The 17,584-nt window shown below is 40.7% G+C and overlaps 1 protein-coding gene and 1 pseudogene across 3 annotated transcripts in view; one reads left to right on the plus strand and one right to left on the minus strand.

The window, feature by feature from the left end:
- The window catches only part of LOC139473085 (nuclear receptor subfamily 5 group A member 2-like), a 230,188-nt gene extending 224,708 nt beyond the window's left edge, over positions 1 to 5,480 (plus strand). For all 3 annotated transcript variants that reach the window (XM_071255598.1, XM_071255599.1, XM_071255600.1), the window contains one exon: positions 1,698 to 5,480. In XM_071255598.1, coding sequence (XP_071111699.1) covers positions 1,698 to 1,945 — 248 coding nt within the window. In that variant the 3' untranslated portion in view covers positions 1,946 to 5,480. The remainder of the gene's footprint in view (positions 1 to 1,697) is intronic.
- A 3,697-nt stretch (positions 5,481 to 9,177) lies between these two features.
- Positions 9,178 to 17,584, minus strand: part of LOC139473101 (sushi, von Willebrand factor type A, EGF and pentraxin domain-containing protein 1-like) — a 35,999-nt pseudogene continuing 27,592 nt past the window's right edge.

Raw genomic sequence — 17,584 nt, forward strand, 5'->3', positions numbered from 1 at the left:
TACCATTGGATATTCTGGGGATATTCACCCAAAAGAATAAGTGGACATGCTGCCTGTCCAGAAAACAATGTGTTATGAAATGGTGGATCGCTGAGGTTATTACAAAGTTGTTCATTGTTGACGTTATCATGCCTTAAGTCATCAACATTTTGAATGTCAAGGGAACATTAGTAAGTCAGTTGTGTTCACATCAGTAAAGATATCTGCTGATGACTATCACTTGGATATGAAACACTAAGAAGTGTTTTGTGTTACAGGAATGGTAAGCATTTAAGCAATCTTTCACCTGAAAGCATAGCAAAACACTTTTGTGGGTAAGAAAAAGAAAATTTCAAGTTGTGTTTAGTTGAAGTTGGTACTTTATCGGGCAGCTAATTAGGCAGCTCCCTGTAAATGGGGCTGAATAGTGTGAGCAATTTGTCTGCTGCATTTGGTTTTCTATACCATATGCTCATAACAGATGTCTAATTTGTGTATAAAGGCCATTCTATCTTGAAATGAATTATAAATAATTTCTTTCAGAAAGTATTGTTACCATGGTTGTTTAACACCAACTAATGGAACCTGCAATTGGTAAAGATACTTAGCAAAACCTAGATGTATTGTATTGTACACACAGTATCTTGAGTATTTTATTGACTGTCTTAAATGTTTACATTTTGACATCTCCTGAACCGGTAGTTCAAATCAAGGTGGTACATGCAACAAGCAAATTCAGGTGAGCTACAGAGCCTTGTGACTCTACATTTTGCTCACCTGAACCAAAAGTTAACGTATGCTAATATCCTGTTGTCTGGTATGTCTGTCTGTTTGGTATGAACATTTATATCTGCTCTGAAACCACCACTATGAAGCTGAAATATTGCTGTCATGATGCTAATGATAATGTGTCCTTATTCTGTTTAGAGAATTTTGATTTGTTCACGATGGCAGCCTTATCGAAAATGATACTTTTGCCCATTGATTGAAGCTAACACTTTGCATGGAAGATCAATGAAATGATGCATCTCCATTTTGCTCCCAGAATTCTGATCTAATGGTTAACATGGCAGTCACATTGTAAATTCTATTTGACTATAGTGAAACATGCAGTGAGGATGTTAAGAGTTTTTGTGTTGTTTAATCTTGATATTTGTCCAAACTTTGGCGTTTATCATGCTGATGTCCTGTTGTGACTGCCATGTTGAAAATGTGTAAGTTAGCCTTCTGACAGACAAGGACAGATATAGCAATATGTTATTCAGTGAACATGCAGTTGTTATGTCTGTTATGTAGAAATGTGTCACTCTTTGGCTGTTCTTGATTACCCTTGTATGAGGACTGTTTCAATCTAATGCTGCAACCAATGCAGAAAAAAAATCTTGTGAGGAAAAGATGTTTGCGGAAAATCACAGCCATTTTGGAATGTCCTGGAGACAAGCTGTAATTAATCAGCATAGCTCTGACATCATTGAAGCATGTAACATGTGGTTTGTTGTTGTCTGGTGTTACACTTGTTTTCTCATTTGATTTCCTTGAGACTGACATTCACCTACACCCTTGAATCTAGTGGTCCTATGTATTACACTATACCCCAGATTAGACAGCTGTACTGTTATCTATTGATCAGCTGTTCTTGCTTGAGTCTACATTATGTTGTTTTGTTTGTCGTTCAGCCTTGTAAAACAGTGTCTGACTCTCTGTTTTATATCTTATAGATGTGTCAGGATTGGAAAACCGTCACTATGTCGAGCAGAGCCAGGAAAAAGTAAATGCTGCACTCCTTGAATATTGCCTTAATTTCTACCCAGAAATGAAGGACAAATTTGGTCAAGTACTGTTGCGACTTCCTGAAATCCGTCTCATTAGTATTCAAGGAGAGGAGTTTCTCTACTACAAACACCTGAGTGGAGAAGTGCCTGACCAGACCTTGCTCCTGGAGATGCTGCACTCAAAGAAGAAATAGCAGCTGGTTGTGAGGAAACAGACAGCTATCATGTAGCATGTGTGTGTGATCAGTGCATCAGTCATCAGCTGAGAGACACTACAGCAAGCTATCTCTGTACATGACATGTAAATAAACTGGGAAGGTGGCAGACTGCCATCAACTCTTACGTAAACAGGGCAGATTGGAGGAAGAGCCCTGGACATAGCAGCTTTGTGTTGACGCTTATATCCTAGCCAGGAAAACTCACTGATGTATACAATAAGTAGTTCTACAAGTACGAGAGACTTTAACACACAGGGCGAGTTGACAATCATTGTTGCCTCACTTATCGGGGTGTGCATACACCATGCAAGGTAGCTTGTACATATCTCAGACAAAATAGTGACGATGACTTAATGTACATCTCTCCATCACAGCAAATCTTGTAGTTATGTTTTGTTATCAGTCTTTCATTGAGAACTAGGTATTGAAGAGTGTTTCCCATTGTGGTGACGTTTCTGTGTTGTACAATCCTTGTAGTACAAGTAAAGACAGATTGTAGTGCTCCATTTATAGTGCTTACCTGGCTGTCTTCAATTATGAGTATGAATGTTTTAGTCATCTAGTCCCTCATGCTACCTTAACCAAAAACGCTATACTGCATTTTGTTTGAAAGCTGCATACAATTTGTTCAACTAAAACCACTGTGACCTGGAAAATTACCCAATATTTTACTCCAGAATCAGATCACAATTTATCTCCCAACAGGAGAGTTGTTTATTTTTGTCGAGTCGACCATTGTAAATAATGGTGATGTGAAGAATGCTTGATTGATGTTTGTCCGTTGCAGCATCTGCTGATATAGGTATATTGAGATCAGCACACAGTATTAGTTCAAGAAGTGTGGATGTTGAGATGAAACATATCAAAATACTCAAGTTATAACCCCATTCTGAAGCATGTAAGAGCACTTTTACTTTTAGGATACGCTAGTGATCAACCAGTAGTGGAGGGTGTGACAAGGGCACGACTCACCACCTTGCTACACCACATGTCATGTTTCAAAGATATATGCTTCTTCTGACCCTCAGGATATGGTTCAGGTTTGCTGAAACTGTAAGTGATTTCAAGTTTTCCATGCTGCTTTGTACCATACCCCATAGACGACATGGAACAGCAGTTTCACCATGACCACTTGTGGCATGTGTGCTGCTTGCTGGCAGCAAGTGGAAGTCATGCACCATACTAAACAAGGCAGCATCATTGACAGTGGACTATATTTAAGTTAGTTTCACACACTTCACATGTCCTTGTCTTGTCAACAGTGTGTCTTGGCTGAGAGGTTAAACTTACTTCTGGTTACTTTTAGTACTTGTACCTCTTGTGTAGGGATCGATAGCTGTACACAGGATTACTACAGTCTTTGCATAGAAGGTCAAGCAGGAACCTCTCATATATCTATGTATAAGAAAGTATAGTTATACAGACATTTCAAGACAAACTTGTTTGTAGTTGGTGTTCTTAGTGTTTGTACTCTGAGGAATGACGTAGTTGTGCTATTTGTGAGCCATCAAGTAAATAGACTATTAATTGGTGTTGGAACCGTAAAGACATCCCACATTTCCATCTCTCATCAGGAACCTACAAGTGCATTGTCCAACAAGTGCTCTTATTCGCATTTATTGTAACATGGGACTTTACAAACCCTGTCATCCAGTGCATGTGCCTGCTTAGGGGACAGATGTGGTAGTCTTTGGATATTGCTAGATGTATTACACTTCCCATTGGAACAAAAGTATGTGTAGCAAGAAAAGACTTTTTATCTAATCTTATAAAGAAAACACACTGTAATACTTTCAAAGAGAAATAGAGTAATCATGATGATCATCTGTTGTCATAGTTTCAGTAATAATCAGTACAACTTGAACATGGTGTCAACACAGGAGACATAAAAGGACAGATTAAATGAGAATTCAACAGATAAATATTTAAATCCTTCTTATTTAAGGGAGCTAGCCTTTGCTGAACAAATGTATGTTTTGTACATTCATTTCTTTTCACAAATGGCTGTACCCCTAATGGAGAGTAATGGGAAGACTTGCTCCATTCATGTGAATATGCTAACCACACTAGCTTTGTATATTTGTATTAAAGCAGGCTTTTGTATATATAGTGTGACAGCTTGTTGGCAACTTGTTCATGTATTGCTATACACATTGGCCTCAATGGTTATTTCCTGGTAATCACCAGCTTACAATGAATGTGATATCTTTATTGACATCAAGTTTTTAGAACAAATTATTTAATCTCTGTTATGTGAAAACGGCTTCAGAACTACAGCCTGATTTTATATTCTTATGTTATTGTTATGTTATGGTGAGTGATTATAACATGTTAAAGAATTCCTGTATTTGGAAGACTGTAGCTAGAGTATGCTACTGAACTGTGGTAGAATGAGGAAATAATCATTGAGAATGGCCTACCTTGTCGCATGTCGATCTCTTTTACTCTGGCAGGAATTTCTACATCATTTCAGCATACGTGCTGTTGTATGGTGCATCAGATTTGAATATATATATATATATATATTATATATATATGGTCTTTGTAATCAAAATGTGAATATTGTATTTCCCTATGGCCATGCAACATGTCAGCATGGTATTCTGGTTAGCTGTTTCATGTTGGTGAGTGTTACATGTACAAACTTGTTGCATTGGGTGGCATTAGAGATGATGCTGTCACCTGGCTGGTGCCAGCTGCCGACTCCCACTGGCTGGGCATGTGACAGAGTATTTCCAGTCAGGGACATATCTTGCCAGTTGATCAGTACAAATACTAAAGCTAAAAGCTGAGAAGTGACATCCATCATAATGACATTGATATGTTACCAGTTTACAGTAAGACTTAAATGGTTGCCTTCAGTGGCATCATCACAGCTTATGGTTTAGGTGTGACTGTCCAAGATTATTGTTTAAGCATTAAATACTATTTATAAAGTTACAAGTACTGAATTTGTTCTGTATGCACGGTAACATATAGATGGAAAGGTATAGCTTTCATTGTAAGTGGGGACATAGTGATGGATGGAACTGATACAGGTGTAGAATGTGTCCCTAGATAGATGGAGTCATGGTTGCTGCCATCAGAATATGTCCGTTTTCTCATAGGGGGTATGTCAGACAGGTGGTCATGTTTCTTTTAATCGAAAAGTTTTTCCCAATTTGATGTCTCAAAACTGCAAAATGGTCATAATGGTGGTATTAGAGCCCGGACAAGCGCATTCTGCAGCAGACACTTGAAAACAGGATTATAGATAGCATCAAGGCAGTTAGGATATAATGTCCCAGTTAATGTAGCATCTTATGGGGTAACATGGGCATTTGCTAGTTATGAGAATAGGATTATGATGTAAATACTGTAATCTCCGTCAGTCGCTCATGTTCTTTGTTGTCACATGGAAACTTGTGTATCACTTCTCAGCTTTAAATGTACTGTAATGAATTTGTGCTGACATGTGAAATTCCACGTGAACTGTGATAATGGAGATGTCGTGAAAAATAAACTGGCCAATCAAAGCTAATCAGTTGTTTGTTATTCACTCTAACACACACAACTAACACACACACACACACACACAATCTAAATAAAACATGTTATAGGTAATCATATTTTACTTGTCACAAAACTTACAAAAAATGGAAGTACACAATTATTCCATGGCTGAGGTTCATTTCCATTTCCAGGAAAGTTGGAATTGAGACATTGTGATTGGTCCAATGTGTTAAACGTCTCATGGTAATCATTAACTTTTTAATAATACACAAGTCATTAATAAGTTTGGATGTGCAGACATGTTGGTGTGAGTGACTGTAATCCAACCATCTATGATGGATGAACAGATCATCCAGTCCACCCACAAGATTCAGTAGATAATTCTGGCTTACACTTAAGGGAATCATTGTTCTAGTTTTTATACTAAATGGTAATACATACTAGAAGGATATAGTCCAATATACCTTTCCTCCCCCTTTCTTATTGCATTTTAGTTGCTGGCTATGGCCTTTGTGCGCTATGTATATTCCCTTGTTACAAGAAGTACACTTCAGCGTCCTCAGGTTGCCTTTAGAGCTACAAATGATGTTATACACAGAAGTTGTTTTTTTGTAAAAGCATCTTTATGGTGAAGAAATCTACTCACTATCATGTATGCTGTCATCATTGGCTGCCAGAAAACTCCACCTATATGAACATCCACTTTATTTGGGGGGAAAAACATTTAGGCAAGCAGTAGGCATCCTTGGGCACCAATTGTGCTCCACTTCTTGCTGATTTATTTTTTTATGCATATACATTTTTGCTTGGATTGGCACAGTCAAAACAAGGTAATTTGGCCAAGAAGTTAACTCAAACTTCAGGTATATGGATGATCTGATACCATTCAATAACCATCAAATGGCCAATTAGCTTCCACTGATATACCCATCTGAACTAGAATAAGTGATTCTCATCTGTTCATATTTAGATCTATGCATAGATATTCAGAATGCCAGGATGCTCTCCTCCAGACTCTTTCCCTTTATGTCGAGCATTATTCCAGAAACTCCAGCCTTCAGTGTCTACAGGGGGCACGGGTGGCCCAGTCGTCTAAGGCGCCGCGATTCGCTGAGCAGAGTTGCGTCCCTTGGGCACGCAAGAAACCTTTGATTGTGGGTTCGAATCACGGTTCGCCCCGATTATGTTTCTAGGTTTGTCAGCGCCATACCCGTGCTCGTGGGTTTCACCGAAGTGGTAAACGTCTGAGACCTGCATCACTTCAGGCTTTCCTCCCATATTAAGCTGACACGCCATGATATAACTGGAATACTGTTAAAAGCAGGGTTAAACCCAACGCACTCACTCACTCATTTAGTGTCTACATTTCAAAACTTTTGAGATACAGTCGAGCATGCTCTTTCTACGAAGATTTCAAAGAGAGACCTACGAATCTTGCTCAGAAGCTGTTTTTTGTCAGGGTTACGACATGTACGGTCTCAGTTAAGCTATTAGAACGTTTCATGGCAGATGCGTGGAGGACATTTCCAAATTTAAAGCTTCAGTGACAATAATATTGTCTGATGCTATTTCTTATTTTGATTTTTACCATATGTTCTCGTGTTTTTACAGGTGAACAATTGACTTGTCTTTACATGTGTTTGTGAAGGGTGCCACTGATGGGGCGGATTACGATCACCTGTTTGCGAACACCGAGTATAATCACTATCTGATAGTGATTCAGAAACACAGTCATGATATACAAGTAATGTCAGAATTGTGCAGTCGACCCTGCTATTGGCAGAGATTACATACGAATGTGGAAATGTTTTTGACGCTTTTAATTTTTTAATCAGCACCATTTCAGTTTCATATTGCCATAGTTCTGCGAGTTCAGCCTCACAAATTTATCATCCAAAACTGGCTCCTACAGGAGCATGCTCGACTGTATCTGAAAAGTTCTGAAATGTAGACACCGAAGGCTGGAGTTTCTGGAATATTGCTTGACATAAAGGGAAAGCTGACTATTGGAAAGTTGAAGCAAGGGTCGTAAACTCTTTGAAAATCTTGATAGAAAGCCATGCTCGATTAGTATCTGAAAAGTTGAGATTGAAAAGTGAAATGTTGATAGCACATGCTGGAGCTGCTGAATGGTTGCTCTTCAAAAAAAGGACTGTTGGAAAGTTGAAGTAATCCCTCTTGTCATACAGTTTTGTGGAGAGTTGTCATTGCATCTTAATGCATAGATCTAAATATGAAACAGATGGGGCGGTTTCTCAGGTCTCTTATATTTCTAGTTCAGGTGGGTAAATCAGTGTAAGGTAATATGCTATTGACTGTCATTGGACATATCAGATCATCGATGTACCTGAAGCTTACAAGAATACAATTCTTGGCCAAATTATCTCGTTCTGATCGTGCCAAGAAATTATGATACATATGCAAAAAGAAGCAGGTCAGCAAGCAGGGGAGTCCAATTGGTGTCAATTGGGATGCCCATCTCGTGCCCAAATATCTTGCCCCTATATTTTACATAGATGTTATCAATAAGGAAGTCCGGCACTTCACATATTGTTTTCTCAGTAAACTTGCCATTTGACATTTGCTTTAACTTTTTACAAATTGTCCTGAACCTCAGAAGATAGATAAGTAACTGGAATCTAAGCTATCCGCGTTTAGTAACAAATGCATCATAGATCTAGGAATGAAGTTTTATAATTGCGTGATATCAGTAACTATTTTCACCACTACTACAAGTAAACCCTTTATTATTCTACCAACTGAAACGTGCGAAACAATTAGATTATACAAACATTGTGTTAGGATCTATAATGGCATTGAGTTCGATATGGAAATATAGAAGTACAAGTTAATTTATAATTACATGTAGCCCACAATGGTTTGTCTGCCCATTGTCATCATTGTTAATCACTTCATAAGGCTGTCTTGCACAGTTTAACTGAAGTGTTAATGGAGATAATACCGACAACCGTGGGCACTTTTGTGTGAATGACGTGATGCATCTTGATAGTGTGTGTACTGCGCAAAAAGATGGCGCTGTCCTACGAAATCCGGCAGATCTGGAAGTGAGGAGGTCGCCTGCCGCTGAACCTAAATCATGATGTCATACAAATGAGTGTAAACAGATACGGAAGTTGTTTGCTGTACTCTGTCAAGTGCGGCGTATGTGTGATCGAGTACGGCGTATGTGTGATCGAGCACGGCGTATGTGTGATGAGTAGGCGTATGTGTGATCGAGTAGGCGTATTTGTGATTGAGTACGGCGTATGTGTGATCGAGTGAAGACTGAAATTATCATATAACCCGCGAAGGTAGTTTTGTATGGATTTCAATGGATGCTGACCATGGATATAGATGGGAAGAAGACATGGTTCGTGAACCCTGAACAGTGAATGACATTAATAACATTAACTGCCAATCCACGTGACAGATGCCTAACAGCCAACATTAAAAATAATGTAAAGAAAGAGGGAGGTTGTGTGTACGTGGTGATATCTGCACACAAATCACGTAATGAATGATTTCATGTACTTCAGTCTTACATGTCCATGAAGGACATGGTACCAGTATCGCCAATGTAAACTACGCTCTTCATCCCAAACCAGTCACTATTTTAACCGTGAAAATTCGTCTTTTGTCTCAATAAATAGAGGACGCCGGAGCATAATTTGCGTAATGGGTGTATATGTTGTGTCCCGCTGACTTTCTTGAGGTGGTTAGGTACTTGTAGTAGCTGTAGTGGGGTTCCTGACGCCAGGCCTAACGTGCTGAGAACCACGGAGAAGTGACCACATCCAAGGGGGAGGGCTCATGTATTCTTTCCGATCTCTCCTGAAACACGTGGATGAACAATGAACCATACAGCCACACAAAGGACGTCATAATATAGAAATATAATGCACTTCAAATGCTTTATTCATCTTGTTAGTTCCAAAGACAGTTTCCACATACTTCAGTTTCTTGTATATGATGATGAGGTTGAAACTCCCGACCACGACGACAGCCACGACACAGATGGTGACGACAATGGCGATGACGGCGGTCCCATCATCATGTAGGTTTGGAGCATTTGTCACGTCATCTAATGGAGACTTTTGACTTTCACCCGGGGCAAAAGCGATGCCATGCGAAGGTTTGGTTTTCATCTCTGAAACAAGGAAGACATACGGCACCGTACTATACTTTTCTGAGGAGAAAAGGGTGCGGGCATCAATGTAAGCATTAACAGCAGGGATATATACTCAAAACCATTCTAACTAACTTGGTTCTTCCCCAAAAATGGGCGTTAACTCGTACAAATGTCATGAACTTGGGCACATAGTTTACGTTTGTGTTAACAAAATGGGCATACTTGCGTACATGGAAACCAGAAAATGGATGACAATGACGTGTGTTTAAAGTAATACTCATTCAAACAGCTATGGCCGCACGAAACTTTTGCAGTTATCTTTCGACTGTATAACTTTACAATTCGTGTTTCATTACATAAGATTGTTTGTTTGTTTGTTTGTTGTTTAACGCCTCACTCATCCATATTCCAGCTATATGACGGCGGTCTGTTAATAATCGAGTCTGGACCAGACAATCCAGTTATTGACATCATGAGCATCGCAATTGGGATCGATGACATGCATCAACCAAGGCAGCGAGCCTGACCACCCGATCACGTTAGTCGCCTTTTACGGAAAGCAGGTGTTGCTGAAGACCTATTCTACCCCGGATCTTCACGGGTCCATTACATGAGTGAGTGAGTGAGTGAGTGAATGAGTGAGTCTGGTTTTACGCCGCTTTTAGCAATATTCCAGCAATATAACGGCGGGGGACACCAGAAATGGGCTTCACACATTGTACCCATGTCGGGATTGGAACCCGGGTCTTCGGCGTGACGAGCGAACGCTTTAACCACTAGGCTACTCGGACCCCCCCCCCCCTCCCCCCCCCCCCCCCCCCCCCCCCCCCCCCCCAAATAGGTGGATGGCAAATCTGACAACATGAACGTGTATTTCTCTAGATACAGTTGTAGCATAAAGATCTGAACCGTTTCCATGTTCTGATCCAGGATCTAAGTTTCCAGAGGCAAGGCTGGACCCCAGGGCAGATCCTATTGGCATAAATGTATTATTCTCTTCATAACAAACAAATGTATACAATGTATCTGTTTATTAGAGGGTGGGTATAATGTCGGTTTGCATGTTAGGGTCAAGGTTTTAACTCCTATGGGATTGCCGGACAGATGAACAGAAGGGCCAGTCCTGGTAGCATATGTGCATTCCTCTCATTATACTTGGCCCCGCCCCTCAGCCCCTTTTGGGGGTCAGTCCCACCACTTGTACAATTTTGAATCCTCACCACCGAGAATGCTTCCAACCAAATATGGTTGATATCATTATCTGAGAGGAAGTTGTTTAAAGCAATAAAGCCAAATTACTCCTATTTGTCACCGCCCCTCAGCCTCGCAATTTGTACAATTTTGAATCCCCACCACTTGGATGCTTCCAGTCAAATTTCGTTAATTTCCAGTAAGAAGAAGAAGTCGTTTAAATTAATTGTTGACGTACGGACGACGGATGGACGACGGAAGCCACAGTATGGCATAAGCTCACCTTGGTCCTTCGGACCAGGTGAGCTAATATTTGAACGGAGTTTTGTAATATATTTGAAACGTAAAGCAGAATAACAACAACACGAATGTAACTCGGAAGAACTGGTGACAAAACACCTTTGTCTGTGTTGTATGGCGAATTGAACATGACGGGTTTCAGAATCATCAACAAGTTGGGATGTCACGTTTTGGGATGAAGGAGATGTAGTCGAACACTGGCTCGTGTCAATTGTCTAGTGGGTCACACAGTTGGGCAAAGCTTGGCACAAATTCCAAGAAACTGCATGTTCCCCAAAATAAGCGAAGCTCTGAACCAATATCTGGAGCCAAACTTTCAGCCTGTATTTTCTTTGGATATGGCAGGCATGAGGGAGTTCGGTAAGTTTTGAAACTTGGGCATTTGTGTTTACAAAAACAATGTCAACTTGTGGCAGGTGTGACACTAGTCATAACATCAGGCTGACACGTGTCATAACAAGTTCCAGATACAACAATAAGTTAGATGTGATGGCTTCATTCACCTGAGGGTGGTCACAATCATGGATTCTCTCAAACATGAACAACTCGCTGTAATAAAGTTCCTTACCAAGGAGGGATGCAAAGAAAAAGAAATCCATGATCGCATGTGTAAAGTGATGGGTGAGGATGCTCCTGACCATTCCACAGTTTGCCGTTGGTCTCTACAGTTTAAAAGGGGTAGGGAGTCCATAGACGATGACCCAAGGTCAGGCAGGCCTTCAAGATGGAACCGGAAACCATTGCTGCTATAGAAAGAAGAATTTTGTCTGACCGACGAGTGAAAGTATCTGAACTTTCCAGGGAATTCCAAATTTCAGTTGGAACTGGTGTAACCATTAATCATGAGCATCTAGGTATGTCCAAGGTATCTGCACGATGGGTACCTAGAAACCTCAAAATCATGCATTGCAGCCATGGCGACAACAGACTTGAGCACAGGTGCATTGTCCTGGAGGAACAGAACACATGTGAGTTTTGCTCGATGTTCAGCTTAGGTATTTTCACGCAGTTACCTCAGCAAATCAGAATAATTTTGGTCACTAATGGTCTGACCTTTCGGGGTGTAGTCCACCTGTAGGAATCCTTCGGCGACGAAACTTTTAGCCTGTTTTTCATTAATGGTTACAAACCACCTCACAAAATCAGCTCGATCTGCTTTTAAAGATGCGAGATGATGAACCTTGTTTACACACAGAGACACAGAATACCTTGTCACTTGGATGCCTGCACAAATATGCTGCCTGGATGTGTATGTGGTTCAAAATTCACCTCGCAAAGCATGGGGAATATTGTATGTAAGAAATGCAAACTGCCAAAGGTGTACTACACACCCTTAGAACTTTTCAGCCACCTTTCGTTGTTGATATAATGAATGCTCGCAGTATCGGCCATGGTCCGTCATTCACCATTGGAAGACAAACAAAGCATTAAACGCGACACGGGCATAAAACCGGTTAAGCAAACAACGCATAATTGAACATTTCTAACCTGGTTTACCGATGTAAACATGAAGGAGGAAGAGGTGGCAGCCTGTAGTCGCAACTTATAACTGAGAACGTTTTTTGTCCCCTTCACATTAAACACAAAGCAATATTCCAGCTATATGTCTGTAAAAAGACGAGCCAGGATAGGACAATCCAGTGATTGATATCATGAGCATCGATCTACACCATTTGGAGACGATGCCTTTCATCAACCATCCGATCCCCTTATGCCTCAGTCACATATACAACGGTCGCCGGACGATGTGGTTTTGCCCACATCTGTGACACATCGGTGGAGTAGTCATGAAACCAAAGATGATCGACCGGTGGCTGGAGGGTGTCCGAATGAATTTGGTAAAAATGGTAGGCTTATACCGTGAAGTGACTGACCAGTCATCTGGCGGGAATCGGCCGGTAATCTCCCGATACCCGGACTGTGCCCGTCCGATGTAAACCAAATCGTGCGGTTGAACAAATCCGATGCGCGGATGAACACCGCCCGTTTCCTGATCGCAATAAAAGGAGCCCGCTCAGTGCCCGGTCGACCATAGCTCGTGTTCGCCGTTGACATTGCTGCAAGTTCTGTATCGCATTTCAGTTGATTTTGTAAATGTGTGTCACGGATCCATTACCGATGGGGTGTGGACCACCGGTGGGCACATCGGAAGAAAATATCTCCGAGTTATTTTCTTCCGATGTGTCCACCGGGGTCTTCCAGATGTCAAAAACATGGCCAATGCTCACAGATGATCGTCCGGCCAATTCTCACAGATGATCGTCCGTCTCTTAATTTTGCCGATTTTCAGCCTTTTCGGGCATCGTAAACTAATCTTTCCCGGCATCGCTGGATGTGTGACTGAGGTCACTAAGTCACCTAGAATAGTCGCCTTTCACGACAAGCATTGGATACTGAAGACCTAAATTCTAACCCGGATATACACTGTTATTATGAATAAGTGAGTGAGTACTATGAAGATGGGCACACGTTCATTGCTTATCAATAGTAGACATGTAGGGGTATTATCAGTTTATAAGTAAATTCCAATTACACTACACCAAACCAGGTGAGACATTGTGACCGCCGATCATCAAAAGCCGGCTCCGATGGTAATCGCGGAATCCTTATTCTGTCCCAGAATCTCCTCTTATATATGGAACCAAGTTTAATCGAAATAGCACAACCTACGTGTACACTGCCTGGTGTTCGTAGAGCCGCGGAAGTCTGTGCTTCGTCCAGGTGGACACTGGTGACAGATTCGCTGGCCGGCCTCGTTTTGATATGTGCCTGCGTCACATAGTAAACACCTCCCTCCTCTGAAGTGCGCTCCCATTGGACAAGCAACTGTTAAAGGTTAACACATTGTGACAATGTGTACATTGGTAAGGTGAACTTGTGTTTTTACGTTGCGTTCAAGATTTTTGCAGCTATCCAGAATTAACACAAAAGCTGATGAACAAATCAGCAGACTTTAACTGCTTTATTTGCAACTTGTGAAACATGTCTGCGTAAGTAGAGCCTTGACTACCTATCTCCAGACACAAGCGCTCACCACATGACACGGCAATCAGCCTATCCATTGAGACGTACTTGTCCGGACCAATGCTGGTTTTATAGTGCTAGCCCACTGTGATACCATGCCGGAGTGTTACATGGATACCGGTCTCAGTCACAGTGTACTGACTTACAGTCGAGCAGCCCTTGTTTTATCTCATCCTTCCCCAGCATGTGTACATTAAACTCTTATGAGACAATTATTTAGAAGACCTTTTCCATAGTTATCATTTTCTTTACTTTAACAACAAATGCATTTCCTACCACAAAAAGCATTCCGAGCGATGAATCCAGCAGGGCACGTGACATGTGATGTGATGGCCATGTCCTCCACGATGTAGTCGTCATCCACACAAAAGGCGGCGTAGTCCGTCTCCTTCAGCCGTGATGCTGTTGCTTCCAGGGACTTCACAGCTGACAGGACAGATGCTAATTGGGGACTGACTGGGAATGAAATTCGCACATGTAACCTCATCAATAACAAATTAATAACAATATTGCTTGTCCTCAGTTCCATTTAAGTAGGATTAAGAATCATTACGAATGGTTATAACTGTGTCTGTGCGTTATGTAATTACCTCTTTTATGAGTATGATAAGACTCCAGGTCAAAGTCACCTTCCTTCACGTCGACAGCTAAGACAACGGACAGGCTGATAGCCGTGTCATGTGATGAGCGCTTGTGTCTGGTGATAGGTAGGCAAGACTCTACTTTGGCAGTCATGTTGCACATGTTGCCAATAAGGCAGTTAAAGTCTGCTGATTTGTCCTTAAGCTTTTGTGACATGATGTTCGCCTTTGCGCTGTCTATACATTTTGCAGATTTGTATCGTCCTTCGAATCTGAGTTCTAGTCGCTTGGGAGAATTTGCTCCTGGAGAAATAAATAAAGATCTGGATGACGGAACAATCCTATGTAAGATTGTCCATATATGTATTTTGAAAACATCATAGTGAATAAATCAATCTTCAACAACATACGTGTACATGGTATTATGTGGTTGCTTGGTCTCCAAATACCACCAGTGCAGCGATAGAGAGGTGGGTTCTCTATGAACATGAGACCATCCCTGCATGACACGGAGCACGTCAGGTCATGTTGGTCTCCTACACAGGTAGGCCGTGTCCCGTAGCCTCGTACCAGGTCTATTGCAAAACATGCTGAAACACACACAGCTGCCATTAAACATGCTGAAACACACAGCTTCCATTGAACATGCTGAAACGCACACAGCTTCAATTAAACATGCTGAAACACGCACAGCAACCATTAACCATGCTGAAACACACAGTTACACACAGCTTCCATTAAACATGCTGAAACACACACAGCTTACATTAACCATGCTGAAACTCACACAGCTTCCATTAAACATGCTGAAACTCACACAGCTTCCATTAAACTTGCTGAAACACACACAGTTGCCATTAAACAGGCTGAAACACACACAGTTGCCATTAAACATGCTGAAACACACACAGCTACCATTAAACATGCTTAAAAACACAGTTGCCATTAGACATGCTAAAACACACAGCTACCATCAACCATACTGAAAACACACACAGCTTCCATTAAACACACGCAGTGGTATAGGGAATGACAGTTCTAGACCACTTCCACTGGAGCTAGATTTACCCCCCTATACTGCTGCAACAGAGGACATTTTTTTATGCAAAAACGCTGATGCGATTCAATGATCGTCATGACTCTTATTAAAAGAATCATCAATATTAATTGATAATGAATAAAATTTACTATAGGCCACGAGGATATTGGAAAGGTATAGGATCAATACAAAAATTAGCCAATGTGGCTAAGGTATCTAATGATGTAGCCAAGGACTGGTTAAAGAAACAAGCAATATGGCAAATATATTTACCGGCTCCACGTTATATACCGAGGAAGAAGTTTGATATTTTTACAAAGAATGAAGTTCATCAGGCTGACCTCTTGTTTCTCCCCCACGATAAGGTAAGATGCAAAACATATAAATACGCTTTAACCATAGTAGATGTGGCTAGTCAATACAAAGAGGCTGCACCATTAACCTCAAAAGATTCAACAGAAGTAGCTAATGCACCGAGCCGCATATATAAATGTGGATCACTAAAATGTCCCAAGCTATTTCAAGTTGATCCCGGTCACGAGTTTATGGGATCAGTAACTAAACTATTAACAAAACACCATGTCGCAATCAGGCGTGGTGAAAAAGAGGCCCACCATAGTCAAGCTATTGTTAAAGTATTTAACCGGACATTAGCAGAACGTTTGGATATCAGTATGGGATTGAAATGAAATTGGAACGATTAAGATCAACATAATGGGTGACACAATTATCAGCTGTTGTATCAGCGCTAAATAATGATGTAACAAGATTAATCGGGAAGAAACCATCCGATGCATTTAAAATTAAATCTGTGACTTCCGAATCTTCCCCACTGCTGTTAGGTAAAGACAAAAAGTTCCAGGTAGAGTAAGCGTAAGATATTAGAGAAAATAGAGACTGGCACACTATATCTGATGGGTATTACAGCATATGCTCACTCAATGATTTGCAAATTTGAAGCCTTTTGGAGCTAGTCTAACACAGAATGAGTCAAAGGGGATGCTGATTTTAAGCAGTAGAGAAAAGGATATAATTCATCACAGGAACTTAGCAATAAATACACTTGGATTTATAAGAAAAGAAGTATTACTCAACACAACAGTGCATGGAATTAGATTCCCTGATTTTGTTCCCTATAAAGAGTTGTGCATCCATCTTGATCAGATCAGTACAACAGATAATAGTCAACTTGAAAGTCCTTCAATGCTGCTACTAGCTATTCCAGTCAAAGATGAAAAATACAATAGTGGTAGAACGGAATCTTTCTCATCATTACAATATAAAAAGTTAAAGCAGCGTATTATTTCAGATCTCAAAATTTCTTCATTGATGTAAAACATCAATCTGTACATATAGGATATTTGAGTGTAACACTCCATATTATAAATAATGGTTGATTCTTCAGGCCCTGGAACGCATAACCTCAGACAATGTAATACAATTGCGCTTTCCGATCTTGGAGACACAGAAGGATTTGATAAACCCCGTACAGATGGTAAGTTATATGCTTTACACTTAGAAGATAATGTATACAAGCAGAAAGAACTTGTATTCACAGCATCTGCACCTAATCTAGGAGATTTAAATGATGTTAACGTTAGTAGACTCAATAAAAACACGTCATACACTCTTACTCACAATGATGATAATGAATGGACTATGTTCGAAGCAAAAATCGAGTGCCAACTGAATATCATCATTACCCCACCATATGTGACGATGGGTAAGGGTCATCATTTAACTAAGATAATGAATAGTTGGATCATACTCGGGCTTATATCCCCTCAAAGCGAAAGAGTGTGTTAGTCGCTCCCCTGCCAGATGACCCAGCCCATATGTTATTGAGTCGTTCATCATTA

Source organism: Haliotis cracherodii, unplaced genomic scaffold (assembly GCF_022045235.1).
Source record: "Haliotis cracherodii isolate W230 unplaced genomic scaffold, xgHalCrac1.p SCAF_26, whole genome shotgun sequence".
Taxonomy (NCBI): Eukaryota; Metazoa; Mollusca; class Gastropoda; order Lepetellida; family Haliotidae; genus Haliotis; species Haliotis cracherodii.